The following is a 21,910-nucleotide window of genomic DNA, read 5'->3' on the forward strand; positions in this document are numbered from 1 at the left end:
CAAAGAAGAAGTTTATCTTTTGTTTTTCAAAGAGAGGAGTGAATTGGGAGGAAGGGGGTAAAGAAAAAAGTGCAGCAATGAATGAATGAATGAAAATCCAAAATCTCTGTAAATGTTCATTAAAATGAATTTAAAAAATCATATATTGTAGTTATTATTAGATACTGTTGAGTTGGCTCTGACATATTGCAATCCTATCTTCAACACTCTAATCATAAATTGTCCTCATAATTGCTACTATGCATAAGCCCATTTTTGCCACCACAGTGTCAATCCATCTAGTTGAGAGTCTTCCTCATTTTCTTAGACCTTTTACTTTATCAAGTAAATTTCTATCTAGAGACTTGCCTTTCTTGATAATATATCCAAAGTCTTTGAGAAGTAGTCTCATTATCCTTGTATCTAAGGAGGATTTTAACTGTAGCTCTTCAAAAATACCAAAAGCCATTGAATCAATACCAGCTCATAGTGACCCTCATTGTGTGTCTGAAGCTGTATATCTTTACACTGCCCTTTCCCTCTCATAAAGCAGCTAGTAGAATGGAACTGCTGATCTTTGAGTTATCTGCTTAACATGTAGCAACACACTATGCCACCAGGGCTCCTTGTTCTTTTGTCTGTCCATAGTATTCTTCACCAACACTCTATAAAATACGTTGTTGCTATATACTTACTGTAAAGTCAGAACAAAAGGGCCCTCCAGTAGGTTTTCAGAGGCAGTAAATCACATGGGGAGGTATGGAGGGCCTCTGGCCAAGACAGATCATCTAGCTCTGGATAAGTGCAAGCCTCCCAGTGGACTTTAATACAGGGTAGAGAAAGCTCTCCTGTGTTTGGCTGTACAGACTTGAGAAAGCTCACCACCTGGGAAGATGGGTGCCACATCTGTTGAGCTGGGAGTAGTCTACACAAGACTGACATTCTCCGATCCAATCTGCATGTCCCATGTCTATAAGCCCACCCTATCCTGTCTTCCTGTTTACTTGTTTGTATATAAGTGAGCTGTAGCTCCCAATAAAATTGAGGTGGATCGATTCTCTGAATGGCTCCCAGAGTGGTGTGTGTCTGTCTTGCCTACCCCCGTCAGGGTGTTGCTGTTCGTTGCTGGCAAACAGACAGTGAAAACATGGGATGAGATTTCCCATCTTTCTCCTGCAGAGCAGCAGGTGGGTTTGAACTACGTGCCTTTAGCTGGCAGTACAGCTCCTTATTGCTAAGCCACCAAAGCTCCCTCTATAAAATGTAGTTTGCAAAATACAGTGCGTGTTGTTGTTGCTGTTATGTGCCGTCGAGTCACTTGCAACTCATAGAGACCCTTTATACAACAGCCCTAAACCCTGCTCTATCTTGTGCCAATCGCACTACCTCTGACACACCCATCCCGATTACCCCAGTCACTGAATCAATCCACCTCATAGGTTTTCCCCTCTTGTGCCATGCCTCCACCCTCCCAAACATGATGTCCCTCTCCAAAGACCTTTCCCTCCTTACAACATGTCCAGAGTATGTCAGACGAAGCCCCAGAATCCTTGTCTTCAAGGAGCAGCCAGGTTTAACCCTCTCCAGAGTGAATCTGTTTGTTTTCTTATCGTCCATGGTACATTCAATACTCTTCTCCAGCACCACAGCTCAAAGGCATCAATTCTCCTTCTAACCTCCTTAGGCATTGTCCAACTCAGTGATGCATAACAAGTGATTGCAAAGACCATAGCCTGTATCAGACACACCTTAGTCTCCAGAGTGACACCATTGCTCTTCAGTACCCTGCAGAGGTCCCTAACAGCACACTTTCCCATCGGAATATGGTGGGGTTTTTTTTTTATATTTCCTGGCTGCTGGTGCCAAGAGTGTGTAGCATATTTAATATATTATATAGCATGCATCATAGTAGAGAGCTCTGGTGGCATGATGTTGTTTTTATGTGCCATCAATTTGGAACCAACTCAGCTAATCCTCCAGTAGGTTTTCAGAAACAGTTCATTGCACAGGAAGAGATGGCCTATCTTTCTCCCATGAAGCTGCAGGCAGATTTGAACTGTATGCCTTTGGGATGGCAGTGTAACTCCTTACCACTAAGCCACCAGAGGTGGTAAGGAATTACACGACCAGCCCAAAGACAAACATTTTTAATCTAGTAGCTGTTCTGTGGAAGGAAAATAGGCACTATCCTTCCATGTGATTTACAGCCCCTGAAAATCCCTTGGAGGGGTCGACTGTTAGTCGTTCTCAGCTTGATGACATTTAATAACCACAACAATAAATATTTCTTAGATGATATATTAAAGGATGTAAGGGATACATAAAAGTCCCTAGATGGCACACACATTTAAAGTACTTGACTATTCTTACCCAAATGTTGGTAGCATCAGCACACGCAGAAGCACTTTTAAAGACACACCTGGCAAGAGGTCACTGCATTAAAAACCCCATGAAGAGGTTCTTTGTACCCGGCACTTTCATGGTCCCCATGAGTCAGGGTTGATTCACAGGTGACAACCATTCATTGTAGAAAAACACACTATGTGCGTTGATAAAGCCTAAACCCCTGGTGGCCTAGTGGCAAGGAGCTGTGCTGCAATTCTGAAAGGCACATGGTTCGAGGCCACCAACTGCTTCACAGAAGAAGGATGGACAATCTTCTGCGTGATTAACTGCCTCTGAAAACCCCCTGGAGGGTCAGCTGTGGTTTGGTTCCAACCTGATGATACACAACAACAACATTCTTATTTTAGATGTTTAGAAGAAGGGAAGATTATTTCCAACTGATGTCTTTTGAAACTATTTTCTCCCTGCCAAAAACAAGTATTCATTTAAAATGAGACATGTGTGTAAGGTGTGGATAAGGAATGCTTCATTAAAATATTGAACTACGATTGGACAACGTATTTCTTTTTAGCAGTCACATCTATAGATTGCTCAATGTTCTATTTCCATAGGGACTTTTTTTGAGAGTTCAAGTAAAACATCTGCATAATTAACAGTCTTTTAATTAAGAAAAATGGCTGTTAAAATTGCATAGCTTTCTAAATCCGCAGAATAATGTTGAGCTGCAGATCATGAATTTTTGCTAAATTATTGATTAAGTGTGTGCAGATGCAGGCATAAAAATAATACATTCCTCATTAGCATGTAGCTTGTGTTTACATTTGTAAAATCACAGGTGGTGGTCTAGCAACTGGAGGAAATTTGCATTTGATATTTTAGCTGTGGAATTTTCCCTTACCTTAAAACTGACCATTTGAGACTTCTCTTTAGTTAAAAAAAAATATTATTGTTAGAGTGAAAGGAACAACAATGGAACAATGGGGGTTTAATGCGACATTGCAATTTATTGTATTAACCAATTGGAATTAATGATATAAAATAAAATGTATACGAGTTCTTTTTTAAAATATGACTATTACAGTGTTATTCCACCAGTTTCTTTTTTTCTATTAGTCAGATATGACATTGAGAGTCCTTCATATTAACAGAATAAGGATAGGCTATTATTTTTGCTCTACTTGGAAATAACTGGAAAGAATAGAAGTAGTGGACCTGTATAACCACCACTGGTGTGTGTGGATATGGGGTTAAATTCTAAGTTCTTTCAATAAATGAAGTCCTACTCTAGTTTTTGTTTGATTCATTTAGTATCTCTGTAGAATCACATAACCTCCCCTGCCAAGTCTTTCCTTGACTGGGTTTAGCTGACAAACTGCCTCTGAAATTTATTAATGTTGTGGCTCTGTTAAGGCTAGCTATTACATTGTAAGACAGAACAACATTATTTTTTTCAGAGATTAAGTATTGTTTTCTCTATCTCTAGGAGAAGCCCTGATATCCAAGCAAAAGAAGAGTTGTGGAAGCATATTCAGTGAGTACTGATCCATGGTTTTAAAAACCAATGTAGTTTAAGGGATATACAAGAATGGCCACTGACACAGGCAGCAACTGCCTGAAATCTGTCAAATGCTCTTTATTCTCATCCCCATCATGTGCCACACGACGCCCCCGGATACAGTACTCCCATCAACAGTACCAGAGAGGTGGGCTCTGGAGGCCGCTAGAGCACCTCCTCTCCTAAGGTCATTGGACCTCTCTTCTGAGTGAACCCTAGATGAGCAAATATTGTACACAGAAACATCAAAGAAATCAGATTTGGGAGTTAAACACACGCTACAGGGGAGAGAAGCAGGTTGGTTTTTGTTGTTCTGGGGTTTTGTTTTGTTTTTTAAATAAGGAAATGAGGGGATGAAATATAAAAAGGCTGGATGTCAAAAAATTGGAAGAAAAAAAAAACTACAGATAAGGTTTTCATCCTCCTTTTTTTCCCCCTGAACACTTGCTAGTTTGAAAATATTTGTTTCCTGCTTAAAGTTTTACTAACACATGTTCTGAGACAAGAGTAGAAAGAAAAAAAACTCAACTCCCAGTTGTGAAAGATACTAGAATATATATGCCAGCATCACAATTTCCATTTTCTCATCTTCTCCAGAAAGGAACTTGTGGATCCATCTGGGTTATCAGAGGAACAGTTAAAGGAGATTCCATACACTAAAGTAGAGTAAGTATGTCTTTGAAAAGCTTTTCACAGACATTTTAGTAGTAATCAAAAGTGAGCAGTCTTTTCGGTGGCATTCCATGCAGTGCTTGGCTTTGCATTTTAACTAAAATTCATTGTGTCCATAGGGAAAGAGATAGAAAACATTATATTTAAAACATATTCTTCTCATTCTTCAGTGTAGTCTTTATCATCTCCTACTAATCGCTTATTTGTATGTGGTAACTAAAAAGAGGCTTTGTGTTATTAATGTCAGACTTTTAAAAAATGTAGTCTTTTTATGATACATTCTTTAGTCGTAAAGAGTTGCACTGTCAACCCAAAGCAGAAAGATGGGCAATCTCCTCAAATGCCTCTGAAAACCCTCTAGAGGCTATTAACTGGTTCCAACTCAATAGTAATGAGTTGAGTGGAGTTATCAGGAAGTGTAGGATATGGTGTCTTGATGCTGTTGTATTAGGATCAATTTATGGGCTTTTTGTGTGTCTCCATAATTGGTTATAAGAGCGTTGGTGGTGCAGTGGTTTAAGACTTTGTCTGCTAATAACGTTTGAGATTCAAACTCATCAGCTGCTCTGCAGAAGAAAGATGAGGCATTGGCTTCCATAATTATTTACCCTGTAGACAGTTCTAGTCAGGCCTATAGGGCTGCGAAGTCAGAACTGGCTTGATGATAGTGGTTTTACAACTGGTAATAGGAAGCAGGGGTTTAATTTATCTGTCTTTGCTTTTATTTCCCTCCTGCATCCTATTCTTCCCGCCCACCTGAGACAAATGGTGCACACTCCTTTCAGCCCCTATCTTCAGGCTACTAATTAAATTTTTAATGATGAACTAGTTAGTAGCTAGGGAGCTCTGGTGGGATAGTTTGTAGAGTTTCTCTAGGAATCCAAAGGTGGAGTTTCTCTTGTGGTTCAAATCCACCAAACAGCTTCACAGGAGAGAGAGTCAGTCTTCTCTCATTAGCTTTAGACCCTTGAGATAAACTCGCTGGTGGGTCACATCCAAGTCCATGGAAATGAGTGTTTTTAGAGTTAGTACCTAAGGTAATAATTTTTTTCTGTGTTGTTATTAAGTTTGCATGGACCATCCAGTTGGAACCTACTCGGAGCAAGTTTTCAGAGGGAGTAAATTACATGGAAGAAGATTGCACCTCTTTTTTCTCAGAGTAGCTGGCAGATTCAAATTACCTACCTTTGGGACAGCAGTGCAAATCCTTACCCACTAGGACACCAGCACTCCCAGTTTTTCTGGATGTTGAGGAGGTCATTGACGTTGTCAAGTATGACTCCTAACAATCCTATGAATGACAGATCTGAGGCCTGTCCTAGACTTTGCCATCCTCACAATCTCCAACACACTTGAGCCCATCCTTCTAGTCACTGTGTTAAGCCACTTGGTTGACGGTCTTCCTCTGTTTCTCTACCCCTCCACCTTCCCAAGCACAATATCCCTCTCTAAGGATCAGCATCTCCTAGCAACATGTTCAAAGCCAGCAGTCAAAGCCAGACCAGGTGTTGACTGAGGAACAGACCATCAGTTAGTTACTCATGTGCAAGTTCTAATCTTGAGTCTATCCCACCTGAATTTTAAAATCATCTTAAGATTTGAAGCGTTAAGCACCAATAATCAAAGATGAGATGATTTGTGGGATGATATTAAGGATATCATCCATGAAAAAAGCAAAAGGTTTTTCTGAATAGGGATGTCATTTTGCACATTGTTGTTAAGTGACATCGAGTTGAGTCAGAGCAACTCCATGACAATGGTATCCTGTGCCATCTCTGACATAGTAGAGCCCACTGTCACAGTCACTGTGTCAATCCATCTTGTTGAGGGTCTTTCTCTCCTTCACTCATCCTCCACCCTCCAAGCATGATGTCCTTTTTCAAGGCCTGCCCCCCTTTAACATGCCAAAATATGTGAGGCAGAGGTTCACTATCCTTGCCTCCAAGGAGCACCCTGCTTGCAACCTTTTCCAAGATATATGTGTTTGTCCTTTTGGCAGTCCATGGGCTATTCAGCACTCTTCTCCCTCTTCTCCAGCAGCACAACTCAAAGGCATCAGTTCTTTTCTTGTCATCCTTAGTCATTGTCTGACTTTCAGCTGCAAAGCAAGTAATCAAAAAGATTATGGTTTTTTTCTTCCCGATCACAGTAGAAAATTCACCCATAGGGAGTTAATTAATTAAAGTATTTACACAGACAATATAAAGAGCTGTGTTCACGTGGCCAGCTGGGAGGTCCCCACACTGCTGGGCAGTCTCCACATGTGGTCTCTGGCAAACATCTTGGTTCTAGTGAGCAGCTTGCTGAAAATTAGCCAAAAATGACTGGAATAGCACATTAACAGAGAACTGCCAGATATGCAGCCTGGGTTTAGACAAGGCTGCGGCACTAAGGACCTTATAGCCAATGTTAGATGGATCTTAGCTGAAAGCAGAGAGTACCAGAGGAATCTATGCTTCATTGCCTATGTAAAGGCATTTGACTTTATGGATCCTAACAAATTGTGTCTGACCCTGAAAAGAATGGGAATCCTAGAACACTTGATTGTGCTAGTGAGAAATCGATACTTGGACTGGACCAGGAAGCAGTTGTCAGAACAAAGCAAGGAAACATTGCAAAATCAGGAAAGTCATACACCAAGGATGCACAGTATCTCCCAACCTTTTCAATCGATATGCAGAACAGATCACTCAGGAGTCTGGAATCTATGAGGAGGATTGTGGCATCAGGATTGGAGGAAGACTCATCAACAGCCTGTGTTACGCAGATTATATGACTTTACTTACCTAAACTGAGGAGTACCTGAGGCATTTGATGCAGAAGGTCAATGATTGCAGCCTTCAATATGTACTGAAGCTCAACATCAAGAAAATAAAGATTCTCACCACTAAGCCAATTGGTAGCATTAAGATAAATGAAGAGATGGAGATTATTAAAAGCTTCAGTTTACTCAGGTTCACAATCAACACTGTTGGTACCAGTAGCCAGGATATGAAAAGACAAATTATGTTGAGAAAATCTGCTGTCAGGGACCTCTCCAGAGTACTGAAGTACAGCGGTATCAGAGAGTAAGATGCATGCATCCAATACCAGGCCATGGTCTTCACAGTTACTTGCTATGCATCAGAGAGCTGGACGGTGACTAAGGGTGACAGAAGAAACGTAAATCATGGTTCTATAAATCATGCCTTTGAGTCATGATGCTGAAGAAAAATATTAAATGTACCATGGACTGCTAAGAGAATAAACAGGTTTGTCCGGGAGAGGGTGAAACCAGGTTGCTCCTTGGAGGCAAGGATTTTGAAGCTCCTTCACACACACTCTGGGCATGTTGCCAGGAGGGACCAGTCCTTGGAGAGGGATATCATGCGTGGAAGGGTGGCGGGTTAGTGCAAGAGAGGAAGATCCTGGGTGAGATGGATTGACTCAGTGCATGGGGTAGTGGAAGGAAATGTGTTAGACACAATGAAATGGCTCAAAATAGGTCAGAGTTCAGGGCTGTTGTACAATAGATAGGGTCACTGTGAGTCACAGGGGACTCAAGGGCACATAACTACAAATATGAAGAGCTTCATTTTTATGATCAGACTAGTTGAGTGCTTTTCTATAATTTGTGAACCTGTAAAGCACTTTGGCTCTCAGAAGCCTGGAATCAAGTTCTTTTTAAAACTCAAAGCCATTATTCCTTTGAGGTGTCAAGATAAAGAATTCCAAATTTTTCCTGTCTGACTTCTGGTGTTATTTTTCTGGTTGCTTGTTTAGGACTCAAGGTGACCCAATCCGCATCAGGCATTCTCATTCCCCACGGAGTTATCGCCAGTACCGCAGGTCGCAGTGTTCAGACGGAGAGAGATCTGTTCTCTCAGAAGTGAAGTAAGTGGGCCGACTTGTGTGTATCATCATCCTCACTGTAGACCAGGCCAGGGAGTCCACTAGATGTTTCTACTAAAGTGGACTGATCTGTACATAACATACATAAGTGTGCTGAGTATTTGAAATGTGGCTAGTATGACTAAGAAACTAAATTTTTAGTTAATTTTGATTAAATTTAAATATCTACATGTAGCTGATGACTATTCTTGGACAGTACAGATTTCAGCATACTTGTCCAAATCAAGACACCCTCAAGCAATATACAAGAGGTTTAGAAGGAAGTAACATTCACTTACAAAGTCTTAGTCATGAAGATTCATGTATTTGATATTGCTCTGTAAAAATGTTAGCCAGCACACTCTGAATTAGATAGAGCTCAGAACTTTAAATAAACATTAAATAAGTTGTCCAACAGGCTTGTCTAGTGGAAAGAGGTTTTTCATTTGCTTTTGTTTGTAAAAACGTATATCATGGTTCTATAAGCTCCATGAAATTAAAAAAAAAGAGGCATACATAGCAATGAGTTTGCCTAAATAAGTAAAATCATGTGATAATCTGACACAATGAGAAAAGTACATAGAGACATATCCGATATATTTTATTTAATTCTTCCATTTATTATTAACTGTGATTTTAAGAAAATATCTCTTCTTAGTTTTAAGACATCTATTAATGGAATTATTAAAGGCGCATAAAATATGTGTTATATCCTATAGCTCTATCCAAGTCAAGTAGAGATTCTTGGTACACTCCTAGTTATTAATTCTAATCCTCACTTTCTGCAGCTCAAAAACAGATCTAGTACCTCCACTTCCGGTGACCCGTTCTTCAGATACACCAGGTTCTGGTGGCTTCATCATACATCAGGTTAGTAATAATAAAATTTTAATTAAGGTATTGAGTGACAACAATTTCAATAAACACCTTTCTAAAGGCTCCTTTGGGGGGCAGGGAGGTTTATCTAACCTCATTGTGATTCTGTGTTCTAAAGAGCATCTACATCTAACACAGAAGGAGAAAGAAGGAAGAGTGTCTGAACAAGAACCAAGTTATAACGTGCAAAGAGTTAAGTTAGGAATAAGAGCCAGAAGTATAAAGTCCACAATGACCTAGTGGTGTGTGGGAGCAAAGCAAAGGGTAATGACGATTTTATCTGTAACCTGAGTATCAACAAAAATAGCTTCACTAGTTAAAATACTTTTAGAAATATGTTTGGGTGTTTTGTTTTGAGACTGTGAAGCTAGAACATGATAGTATCTTTGGAATTGTTGATTGTCTTCAAGTAGAGCACAATCATAGCAACCCTATGAACAAAAGGCCTGAAAGCCCCTCCACAACTATCAACATTTATCAAAGTTCAGAGAGTTTCCGGAGGCATGTTATTTAGGAATTGGATTCCACTCCTGCTTCTTTCTATCTGTAGTAGATGTCATTATTAACTGAAGGCAGATAACAAAAGTAATGAAGGCCTATTTTGTATCTATCTTTCCCCATCAAAGAGAATGGCTTTAACTTTGCAATTTTTTTTTAAGGAACTTAAGGATATTATGGAACACATAGCTGCTTTAACAATATCAATTTAAAACTCAGCTGAATTAGTGGTATACAAAAAGTTTCATAGTAAAACATGTCAATATTTCTTATATTTTTTTAACAAGGTGGGAAAAGATAAGTGGGGGCAGGTAGCTTGGAGCTACTTAGAAGTCCCATTCAAACCAAAGTTGATATTGTGGACCAGCAACAGTCTTATCATTTGTCGTAATGTGATTTTCAGTCTTTTTGTGGATAATTTTGTAAATTGCAATTACTGTCTCCTTTCCTGTAACAGTGTGTTTAAGCCCATCCAATTTTGTATATAAATTCGCGGAGTTCACGGACTACTCCCCAGGAGCTTGGACCCAGGGGCATCCTGTGTGTCCTGCCTTCTTCTGTTCTATTTTACAATTTTATCAATGATTTGAACAAGGAAAATCTTCTGCTAATTGAGGTCAGGTCCCACAGAACTAGATTTCTGAGCAGGAATTTTACTGAACGCCCTTTACCTTGCTCAACATTTGTTGTGGAATGAAGGAGAGTAGATTTGCGCAGGAGCAAGAATGGGACTAGACTACGATGTCTGGGCAGAAGCAAGAGTTGAAATGTAACCCAGTGCCAGTAAAGGCACCACTGATGCCTGTGGGGAGCTCTGGTGCGGAGATGGCCCTTCAGATTCATTCTGTCTTGAAGGGAGCTGAGCCTTACACATCACTTGGCTATCACTGCTTACTTTTTTAAAAATTTTTTTTTTAAATTTTCTGCAGACTTTCTTACATGTCTCATCTCCAACCACTATTTCTGTGACTTAGAGCAAATTATCTAAGCCTTAAGTTCTATGTTGTTGTTGTTTTAAGTGCTGTCGAGTTATAGATGACTTACAGCAACCTGATGAACAAAAGACCTGAACATTTGTATTAACTTTCTTCATTTCTCCATTTTCATAGAGTTTCTGGAGGCAAGCTATTTCAGAAGTGGATGCCACTCCTGCTTCCAAATAATGTACTTAATAACATACCGTATGAGTTATTGTGTATATTAGCACTTTTTTTTCAGGGCTTTTGTATTATATTTAAGTTAGCTCCTATATAACTGGAAATCTTAACTGTATTTTTGTTTTTCTAGCTGCTTTAGATATTACTCATCACTAATTTTTTTTTCTGTTTCACACTTGTTTTTAAAAATATTCATCACTAATCTTGGCATACATATTAGTGTTGAAAGTTTTTCCTTTTCTGCCCCAGTAACATATGCATCTTCTAATGGATAGATGTAAGCCTATCTCTTTGATTTTAAACTTAATATCTGATGAACACATTTAAGGAGTAACAGGTACCGATTGACTTTGGGCACTAGGAATACCTGTGCAAGGGATCATCTTTCGGGCCAAATCCAGCCAAGGGCCTGTGGTGGTCTAGTTCCTAGGAAAATGTACCAACTCAAAGACTATGCATCTAAATTAAAGCTTAAAAAAAAAAAAAGACTATGGATCTGGCACTTCAAACTCACCAGTGCCTCTGAAGAGACAGATGGACAATCTCCTCCTCTTTAAAATTTTTTGGACTCAATGGAGGATCACTATGATTTGGAACCAACTCAGTGTTTCAAGTTTGAGAACCAAGTTCACCAAGTTAGGGAACCAATAGGTAATTACATAAAATAGGTTTGTCAGAAGCCATATTTCTTTCGGTTGGGAGTCCACTACATTACACACTAGGCCACCAGAACTCTAGCTTATACTGAGGACTAAAAGGAAGCCGCTGAGTAAAGGGATTAGATTAAAGTCATCAGTGGCACTCATACTCCCAGACCCCTTGAGACATTCATTCTCCCAGTTCTCTAGCTCCAAATGGAGTTATGGGGAGCCCCAGGGCATTATTGCATTGTTGGAGTTATTTCAGTGACTGCCAGCAATATATATAATCAGGTTAGATTATAAATGGCCTCAGCCTCCTTATCCCCTTCATCTTGTCCTCCTTGAAGAAGTATTCAGAGTTTAGATGTACTTGGTTTAGGAACTGTCGTTGACTCAGTGAATGGCACCTAACAACTGTGTATGAGATGCTATTTATTTGGGTAAATGAGATTTAGAAAGAAGTTCCATGGGTAAAATACTCAATATATGTTGTCAAATTTTAAGACTTGGTTATATCTCACTTTCTCTCTATATATTCTTTTTAGAGACGAAATGAGTCTAAAGATAGCCTGATTGAAGAAAAATCTCAGACATCTACAAACAATCTGGCTGGAAAACACACAGCAAAAACAGTAAAAACTGTCCAAGCTTCACGCCTCAAGATAGAGACTTGATCCCAGTGAAGAAGGGTTTGGGATGGGGGTGGGAAGGGTGTGTGCCACTGTTACTTTGAAACTGTGAATTATATAATTGCGCAAACATCTTGGACCTGCAAGTGTTTCTTCGCAAGTCTCTTGCTTCTTTAAACTACAGCATACTTGTGCTTAAGGGCTTTCTCAGTTTGGTAACCTGGGCAGTCTTGTAAAAAGTGTACTGATCTCACATCTCCACACTGGACTATAATACCACCATCACTGGAACAATACCTGTGTTCAGAACCAAGGTTTGGACTCTTGGACTGCAGTTGGTGTGGTACAAGCAGGAAGAAGACTCCCAACTCTGCGTTTAATGCATCAGGCCTATGGCATAACTTCAAAACTGCAGATCCTTTACTCATATTGTCCTTTGTACACTCTACTTTATAGCAGCAAATTCCACTGGTGATTTACTGATGTAAAAAGCTCCTTTTAAAATATTGCCTTTTAATTTCTAAAGTGTCCCTGGAGTTTGCAGAGAAAAAGAAAAAGCATTTCAGTTCATCTCGACATTACATATTCCCATTCATTCTCATATGGAGGATCCAGGCCACGCTCCGTATTTCGGACCTGTTTACCCAGTACTCAGAACTTTCATCTTCCTGTTGTCATATACACACTGCTTCACAGCTCCCAGTTCTTTCTTCATGCTTAGATTCTATCCCCTCCAACTTTTTCACGATCTCCATTTTATTTTGAACTCGACCCTAACCAATTGTTTTTAAATACTTATGATTGCTTTCTTAAACGCCACAGCTGCAGCTTTTACTATTCTACCTCTTATGGTTTTCTCAAACCCCAGACTCATGGCCTTAAAATTTCTCTAGACAACAAATATTCCCCCCTGCCCCATCCATCAGAAGCCACTTGTACTTCTTAGACAGTTCAACAGCTTTCAAGTGCCCCTGTTCAGCTGTACTTGTATTCTTATAGCTGCTCTGGTTGCCTATAGGTAAGAGAATTCCATTACTAGCCAAAAGGTGGCACCTTCCTGGTGGCTGGAATCAAACAGCTGCTTTATGGGAGAGCGCTTCCAAGGTCTCGGAAAACCTGCAGAGTAAGCTATGAATCAAGTTCCAACTCATGGAAATGAGTGAACAATTTTTTAAGAGTTGATTACCAATAGCCCACTGACATCCCTCTATCATGATTTTCAATTTAACAAAGCCAAGGCCTTAACAGATTTAACTTCTGCCTTTCCACTGTCATTTTCCAACAACATATAATGGCCTTTTTACAAGCCTCATTAAGTATTCATTATCTATAAACTAAAGTACTAAAAAAAGGAGTGGCCAATCAGATAAATTTTCATACTGGCTGCCTGACTCACCACCTCCCTGTCCTCACTTTGCCTTGGAATGGAAAATAGGGCACTTGCACTCAACTCCTTTCTCAGGTTCTTGACTTGGACAGATCCTACCACACCAATTGTATTGCAAAGGCAGTTTTACATGTGAGAACATGTCCTTCCAGTTGTCCAGAGGGAGGAATTGTATAGTGCTTCTGTGTTCCCAGCACCTAGTACACAGTGCTTTCAATAAATGTTTTTAAATGACTGATTTTTGGTCTTTGTGGTAAAAAGAAAAAGCAGAAGTATGTCTAAGAATGCTTCTGGTATAAAGGAAAGGGGAAAAAACCCACCACACCCTTTGCAGTTGACAATAGAAAGTTTAATTAGAACCTAGACACCAGCTAATCTTGTTCTGGTGCTGTTAGTGGTCAAGAGTTGCATTGCCAACCCAAAGGCAAGTGGTTTGAATCCCCCAGTAGCTCTGTGGTATAAAGATGGATAATCTTCTCCCATACTATTGCCCCTGAAACCCAGCTGCGAGTTGGTTCTAACTAGCTGGAACATAACTTCAGGTGACTACAATTCCATCATGCTATTAATCTTATCAGACTTTATTGTAAAATGATAACCTTTCCACTCCCACGACCTACCTCTAGAATGAGAATCCTTAATTGTTAAGTTTGGTAAATTAATCAAGTAAAATAGATCATATGACAATGTAATTTGAAGGTTCTCTTCAAGGTGTGAATAACTCTTTTGGGGGGATCCTGTATGTTTCAGTACAATAATCCTTTTTGATTGCAATTACTCAAAACACAAACTTCCAAGAAACACTATTAAAACATTTATTCATATTCTGATAGTTACTAAATGATTGACGGTTTAAAGGTAATTCTTTTAATATCCCTCAGACTCAGGTAAATGGGAATCCAAGCAACCCCTCTGAAGATCCAAAAATCTTCACGGTGAACATCCTGAAAGAAATAAGAAAGCACACTGAATCTGGCAAGCAATGGCCCCCATCTTGAACCCCACTATTAACACAGGAAAATGTCACCAAAGCCTTTGTAAAGATTGACATGGCAAGAAACTGTTCTATTTGCTGTTTAACTTTGGAAAACTGCAGATGCAACAGTATTAATTATGAAAACAAAGCATTAACACCAATTAATATCCCCTAGAGGCCTCAAGGCGCTCGCTCTGGTAGTCTCGTGGTAAAATACTGCTGTAATCCCAAAAATAAGGTTCACACCCACCAGCTGCTCTGTGGGAGACTTCCACTGACCGAATGCCTCTGAAAACCTGCTGGAGGGTCAGCTATGGGTTGGTTCCAACTCAATGGCACACAACAGAACCCTCTAGGGAGCTCTGGGGCTTAGAAGTAGAGCTGCCAACCCAAAGGAGCACAGGTAGACTCTACCAGCTGCCCTGTGGCAGAAAGGTGGGCAATTTCCTTGTGATTTCTGCATTTGAAAGTCAACTGTAGGGTCAGTTCCAATGCAGTGGTATAGACAAGGCCTCCCCCTGTAGAAGGGGGACAATTACGATTACTAACAACTTGGTTTTGACAAAACAATTTCTACTTCAACATACCTGAAAACATTTTTGTAAATGGGATTAAAACAGCAGTAACCATTTACACGCATCGATTTTCATCCTGAAACACAAAATTCATTACAACTAGTTAAGAAACCATACATTCTTGTAGTATTAAAAAAAACCTTCATCTGTGATCTGTAAAGTATATAAACTGTAAACTTATGCAGCTCCTACACAAATGAAACCGAATTCATAGGCACAGAAAGTGGCTGCAAAGAGTTTAATTTATGCCTTTTTTGACACCACATTCACTAGTTTCCAAAAGTAAATGGGCAACACAAAGGCCTTTAGAAACCCTGTCATCTGTGGTACCAAACTGCTGACAAGCATCAACTGGATGAAACGACCTGGTTTTGTATGAACAAGAAAAAATTAACAAAATGCAGTTTACTTAAGATTCAAAAGCTCACTTTGGAAGAAAGGAAACACAAAAAAGTGCTAAGACACAATTTTAACGATCAGTCCCAATAAACTCCCTAGGCTAATAACGCACGTACCTGAAGTTGGTAAGTTGATTCCGTCAAGTTCCACGTCTACGGTGAAAGCCTATAAACATTTAAAATCCCAAGTGGCATCTTTTATTTACTTCTACATGGACTAACTTTAGTTTAAGGGTTTTCACGAAAAACACCCTCATTTATAGAAAACTTGGTGGCATGCAGTCGATGCTCAGTAACTACGTGTTAACGAGTCACCCCAGACTCCAGCTAAGGAAACGCGGCTGCATGGTCTCGGCACGCGGGACGTGCTGCGCCCCCCGCATTCTGGCCTGCGCCCGGCCGCGCACCAAGCTCGGGGCGGCCGCGAGCCCCTGTCCGATGACTGCACTGCCAGAGGCCACGTGGCTGCGCGTCCAGAGCCAGGCGCCATGGAGAGACTGCAGCACGAGAATCGAAGCAGGAGCGCTGGTCGGCGGAAAGGCAGAGTCGCCTTCCCACAATGCTTTTCTAGGCCTGGGAGAATCCACTGCCTGGCGCGCGCGGGGAGCGCGGACTGTACCATCGCTCTGCGTCCCTCTCTCCAGACACCGCCCTGTGGCGGGAGGGAGAGGTGCCAGTAAGGTGAGGGAGCAAGCAACGGAGGAGGCAGTTCTGGAATTACAAATTTCACCACAGAAGTTAACTTTATCATTAGTTGATCTTTTGTGTTTTCCTGTTCTTGGTAATATTAAATCTACAACTTTGAAGGGTTGTAGATTCTAGTGAACGCGGTCACTGTAGGGTCTCAACCAGCTCTCCTAGCACCTGTGAGTTCAGGCAGAAACCTGCCCCCAAATCACAGCCCATCTTGGCCTGTCTCTGAAGCTTAGTGCATAAAAGAAAACACAGGAGAAGACAGACAGGAAGGAGAGGGTGTGAGAGGTTGGAAAGAGAATGAAAACAGAAAAGTGAAAGGATATGCATCTCGCAGGGCTAGCTTGATTGAGTGTTAGCAACATCACCTTGGGAACAATGAGCTTGAGAACAATACTTAAGATGCAACTGGGAGTGATTACCATGGATTAAACAACTGTACACATGCTTTGGAAAATTAATGTAATGTCTGAGTGAAGGAAAGATAAAGAAAGGTTGGCTAAGAAGAACCACACCACCAAGAGTATCATTTAAAGACATCAAAGAGATTATAAACAGGCCTCAATCTTGTTTTCTAGCTAGAAAAGATTGTTCGTGTTATGTGCTGTCTAGTCACTCGCGACTCATAGTGACCCTTTGTACAAGAGCCCTAAACCCTGCTCTATCCTGTGCCAACCTCACTCCGACACTCCTACTCTCATTACCCCAATCACTGAATCGATCCATCTCATCGAGGGTCTTTTTCTCTTGCGCTGTCCCTCCACTCTCCCATACATGATGCCCCTCTTCAAGGACTGGTCCCTCCTTGCAACATGCCCAAAGTATGTCAGACGAAGCTTCAGAATCCTTGCCTCCAAGAAGAAGCCCGGTTTCACCCTTTCCAGGAAAAGTTTAAGGGAAAGAAAAGTCCTTGAATTGGTGTGCCCCTGCAGACCTAGTTTTATTCAGCCTCTTGTTATATAATACTCTCTGAATCCTCTCTGAAACCAAGTTCTCACTTCTGCAGAATAATACATACAGTACCTGACTCATGACGGCCCTATACACAAAATTTGGAAGCAGGAGTGGCATCCACTTCCTAAACAACATGCCTCTGAAAACTTAATGAACGTTGAGAAACAACAATAGTTATAGAAAGGCTTCAGGCCTTTTGTTCATAGGGTCTCTATGAGTCATGCTCCACTCGAAGGCAATCAACAACAACAACAATACACAAAAGAGCTGAGTACCAGATCTTGTGCCATTCACCTGACATAATCATTAGGTGATTTTTTTTGCAAGTACATTGCCAGGCTTTACCTATTGTTAGTTTGGGAGTACCATTGAAACCGGGTTAGTTCTGGTGTCCTAGTGGCAAGAAGTCGCACTGCAATCCTGAAGGCACATGATTCAAGGCCCCCAGCTGTTCGTTCCACTGCAGGATGGGAAGTCTCGTCCCATTCAATTAACTGCCTCTGAAAACCCGCCGTAGGGTCAGCTATGGGTCAGTTCTGACTGTACGGTACACAACTACATCATAATAAAGTTGTTAGGTGCCACTGAGTCATCTTGACTCATCGCAACCCTATAAACATATCTGAACCTGGCCCTGTCTTGCTGCACCATTCTTACATCTCTTAAAACCTTGAGCCATTGTGGGAGAAGGATGGGCAAACTCCACCTGTACGATTTACTACCTCTGAAAACCTACTGAAGGATCAGATATAGATTGCTTACAACTCAAGGCCAAGCAACATATTACAGTTGTGTCAATCCATCTTGTTGAAGGTCTTCCTCTTTTCCTCTGATCCTCCATCTTCCAGCATGTTGTTTTTTACAAGGACTAGCCCCTCCTGAAAACATGCCCAAAATATGTCTGATGAGATTTCACCATCTATGAATATAAGGAGCATCTGGAATCGAAGTGTTTTTTTCAAAATCATTGCTTCTGAGTGCTGCATAATATTCCATCATGGGACAGTACGAGTTTCTCAATCCAGTCATTTGCTGATGGACATTTTGGTTTTTCCATGTTCTTGCATTTACAATAATGCTGCCATGACTGCCAACGTACAGATCTCCGTTTGTGTCTCAGTTCTGTTTTTCTCAGCAGTGGAATAGCTGGGTCATATGGACCCTATGTACAACAACTCAGAGCCCTGCTCTATCCTGAGCCAACCTTATTGTCACTGACACTCTTACCCCTGTTACCCCAGATACTGAGTCACTCCATCTCATCTAGGGTTTCCTGCTCTCTCCCTCCACCTTTCCAAACATGCTGCTCCTCTCCAAGGACTGGTCCCTCCTTGAAACATGCTCAAAGTATGTCAGACAAAGCTTTAAAATCCTTGCCTCCAAGCAGCAGCTGATTTCAACCTTTCCAGGCCAAACCTGTTTGTTCTCCTAGCTTGTTGTTATTCTTGTTAATTGCTGTCAAGTTGAGCGTGACTCATAGTGATACTATAAACAAAAGGTCTGAACCCTGTTCTATACTGTGCCATCCTCACACTTCCTGACACACAAGGGCTCATTGCACCAGTCAACATATCAATCCCCCTGGATGAGGGTCTTCCTTTCCTTTGACAACCCTCCACTCTTCCCAGCATCATATCTCTTTCCAAAGAATATCCCCTTCTAGCAACATGCCCAAAGTAGGGGAGACAAAACCTCATCATTCTTGCCTCTAAAAAGCACTCTGGCTGCATTCTCTCGAGGGCATAGCTGTTCATTCTTTTACCTGTCTACAGGATGTTCTTCTTGCAGTCTGTGGTATATTCAATGCTTTTCTCTAACACTACAACTCAAAGACGTCAATTCTTCTTCAATCATCCTTAGAATTCTTCAGTTTCCTCATCTTTGTCTTTAGCTGTTGGTGTGTATATCTTACAACAGTTGTCTTAACAGGTCTTCTTTGTGCACACATGCATAGTATCCTATCAGTCATTGCGTTGTGTTTCCAGATAAGTTTTAATACAATCTTTTTAACTATGAATACAACACAGTTCTTTCTCAATTTTTCTTTCCAAGCATACTAGATCATATTATTGTCTGATTCAAAGTGGCCAATGGCAGTCAGTCTCAGCTTGCTAATGTCTACAGTGACAACTTTATGCATTCCGTTTCATTTTTTACAACTTCCAGTTTTCCTAGATCCATACTTTGTACATCACTTTATGTACAACCACTGATGGATGTTTACAGCTGTTCTCTTCATTTTTTAGTGAATTCCAACCTGAGATCTACTTCTAATACTATGTTGTTACGTGCTGTGGAGTCACCTGCGACTCATAGCAACCCTATGTACAACAGCCCTAAACCCTGCTCTATCCTGTGTCGATCTTATTGCCTCAGTCACTGAATCAATCCATCTCATCGAAGTCTTCCTCTCCTGCGCTGTCCATCCATCCTCCCAAGCATGACATCCTTCTCCAAGGACTGGTCCGTCCTTGCAACATGTCCACAGTATGTCATACCAAGCTATAGAATCTTTGCCTCTAAGGAGCAGCCTGGTTTAAGCCTCTCCAGGATGAACCTGTTTGTTCTCTTAGCAGTCTATGGTATATTCAATACTCTTCTCCAACACCACAGCTCAAATGCATCAATTCTCCTTCTATCCTCCCTAGTCATTGTCCAGATCTCTGACACATAGCGAGTGATTGCAAAGACCATGGCCTGTATCAGGCACACCTTAGTCTCCAGAGTGACACCATTGCTCTTCAATACTTTGAAGAGGTCCCTAACAGCAGATTTAATACTATAGCTACCCATATTCTTCTGTTATGATTGTTGTTGTTAGGAGCAGTAGAATCTAGTACAACTCACAGGAAATCTATGAACAACAGACCTGAATCTTGCCATCCTGTGCCATCCTCATCATCTCTGACACACTTTAGCCTATTGCTGTAGTCATTGTGTCAATCTGTCATTGGGGATCCTTTTAAAATTATTATTTGAGCTCCCTGGTGATTAATATATTTAAAGTCTAAAGTGGAAAGCCCGAAATAAATAGGAACTGTGCGCTGGTTATTTTGATTGTTATTCTAAGGTTTCTAAATTCATTCAAGATTCTAAAATAGCCTTGTTGAAAGATATTTCCGAAAGAAAATTGATTGTAAACTGTAAACAACTTGAGTCTCTAGCTGGTAGGATGAACTAGATTTAGAAAGAATGAAATTGAATTTTGAATGCTCTCTATAAAGAAGTACCAGAATTTTTCTAATCACTGTTGTATAGTCAATTCTAGCTCATAGCTACTCTCTCTGTCAGATTGAAACTGGAATCTTTATGAGAGAAGACAGATCATCTTCATTCAACATAGCAGCTGGTGGATTCGAACAAACTTTTTTTTTAGTAGCTGCCCAACAACTTACACACTAGCCTCTTTCAAAATGTTAGATGTTTGGGTTTTAAAAGGATTTTGTATGCATATGAGGTGAAAGAAATTACCATGGCTTGGGCCAGGCCCCATCTTAGTCTACAAAATGATATTGCTTTTGTGTAAGTAAACACATTCTGAGCACCCTTTTCTTTGGTTCAGAGATGTAAGGCCTTGGTTTTATGCGTCATTTCAGTCAACTGACCTATTATTGCTTTATCTCCTATTTCATTATACAGTGTCTAGGGACTTAAAGCCTTATAAAACGCCATTCAAGATTCAATAGTTGGTCAGTTGAGCAGCAGAAGAAAGGAGATCCAGGTCTAGAAGGATCTATATTCTACATCTGAGTACTTCCATTGTCATCTATCTTCTTTGTCATGAAGCCAGGGGAGGGGGGGCGGGGGATAACACTATCCATCTTTCTTCCAAAGAACACTTAGTGGATTTAAACACCATACCTTTTTATCCTTTTTATCCCCCTGTCTTATCACGTCTTATATTATTTTTTCATTATTATTCATTTCAATGAACATTTACAGTGATTTTGGATTTTCATTCATTCATTGTTGCACTTTTCTCCCCCCACCCCCCAAGTTCACTCTTCTCTTTGAAAAGTAAAATTCCTTCATTGGTATACAATCCCCCTGCACCCTCCCATCCCCACCCCAAGTATATACTCCACTCTGCAACCTTCATTCTGGACTCTTATGATAATCATAATGGCCTGAAATATATTGCTTTTAAATGGAACACCGTACCTTTAGGCTAGCAGAACAACGCTATCAGGTCTCTTTTTAGAAAAATTAGATGATGCCCAACTACCATTCCTGAATGCCTGTCATCAAAGATTTTTTTAATAGCAGAATCATGGTCAGAAGGAATGGGTGACAAAGTTATTTTGATTCTCCTGGAATCCTGGTTTCTGGTTTATTGAGTAGAGATGACCCACTCAAGGCCATCTACTTTTAGGTGTCGTTTTGAAGCTATAGGGAGCTCTGGTGACATGGTCTGTAGGTGGTTGTGCTGTTGATCTAATGCCCTTCACTCACTGATGGTTCAAATCAGACACTGAGTCTTCAGGAAAAAGATGAGCACTTTCTCCTCCTTTGCAATTTACAGCCTCTGAGAAGCTGACTAGAGGACTGGCTGTGAGTAAATTCTAATTTGATGGCATTGAGTTTTTGAAACCTTAAAGGATCTGGTTTCCTGCAGTCACCATCAGGTCAAACAATAGCTTAAGCAGCAGCTTGTTTCTGTTGCTGTTGTTGTGTGCTGTTGAATGGGTTTTCAGAGACAGTAAA

The 21,910-nt window shown here is 40.6% G+C and overlaps 1 protein-coding gene across 1 annotated transcript in view; it reads left to right on the forward strand.

Annotated features, from left to right (window-relative positions):
* EPB41L4A (erythrocyte membrane protein band 4.1 like 4A) overlaps positions 1-12,268 on the forward strand; it is a 373,049-nt gene extending 360,781 nt beyond the window's left edge. The window contains exons 19-23 of the mRNA XM_006886688.1: positions 3,809-3,856; positions 4,478-4,546; positions 8,315-8,425; positions 9,211-9,292; positions 12,140-12,268. Of these exons, the coding sequence (XP_006886750.1) occupies positions 3,809-3,856; positions 4,478-4,546; positions 8,315-8,425; positions 9,211-9,292; positions 12,140-12,268 (439 nt within the window). The remainder of the gene's footprint in view (positions 1-3,808; positions 3,857-4,477; positions 4,547-8,314; positions 8,426-9,210; positions 9,293-12,139) is intronic.
* The last annotated feature ends 9,642 nt before the right edge of the window (positions 12,269-21,910 follow it).

This window comes from Elephantulus edwardii, unplaced genomic scaffold, assembly GCF_000299155.1.
Source record: "Elephantulus edwardii isolate Elephantulus edwardi_28Jun2011 unplaced genomic scaffold, EleEdw1.0 scaffold00050, whole genome shotgun sequence".
Lineage (NCBI taxonomy): Eukaryota > Metazoa > Chordata > Mammalia > Macroscelidea > Macroscelididae > Elephantulus > Elephantulus edwardii.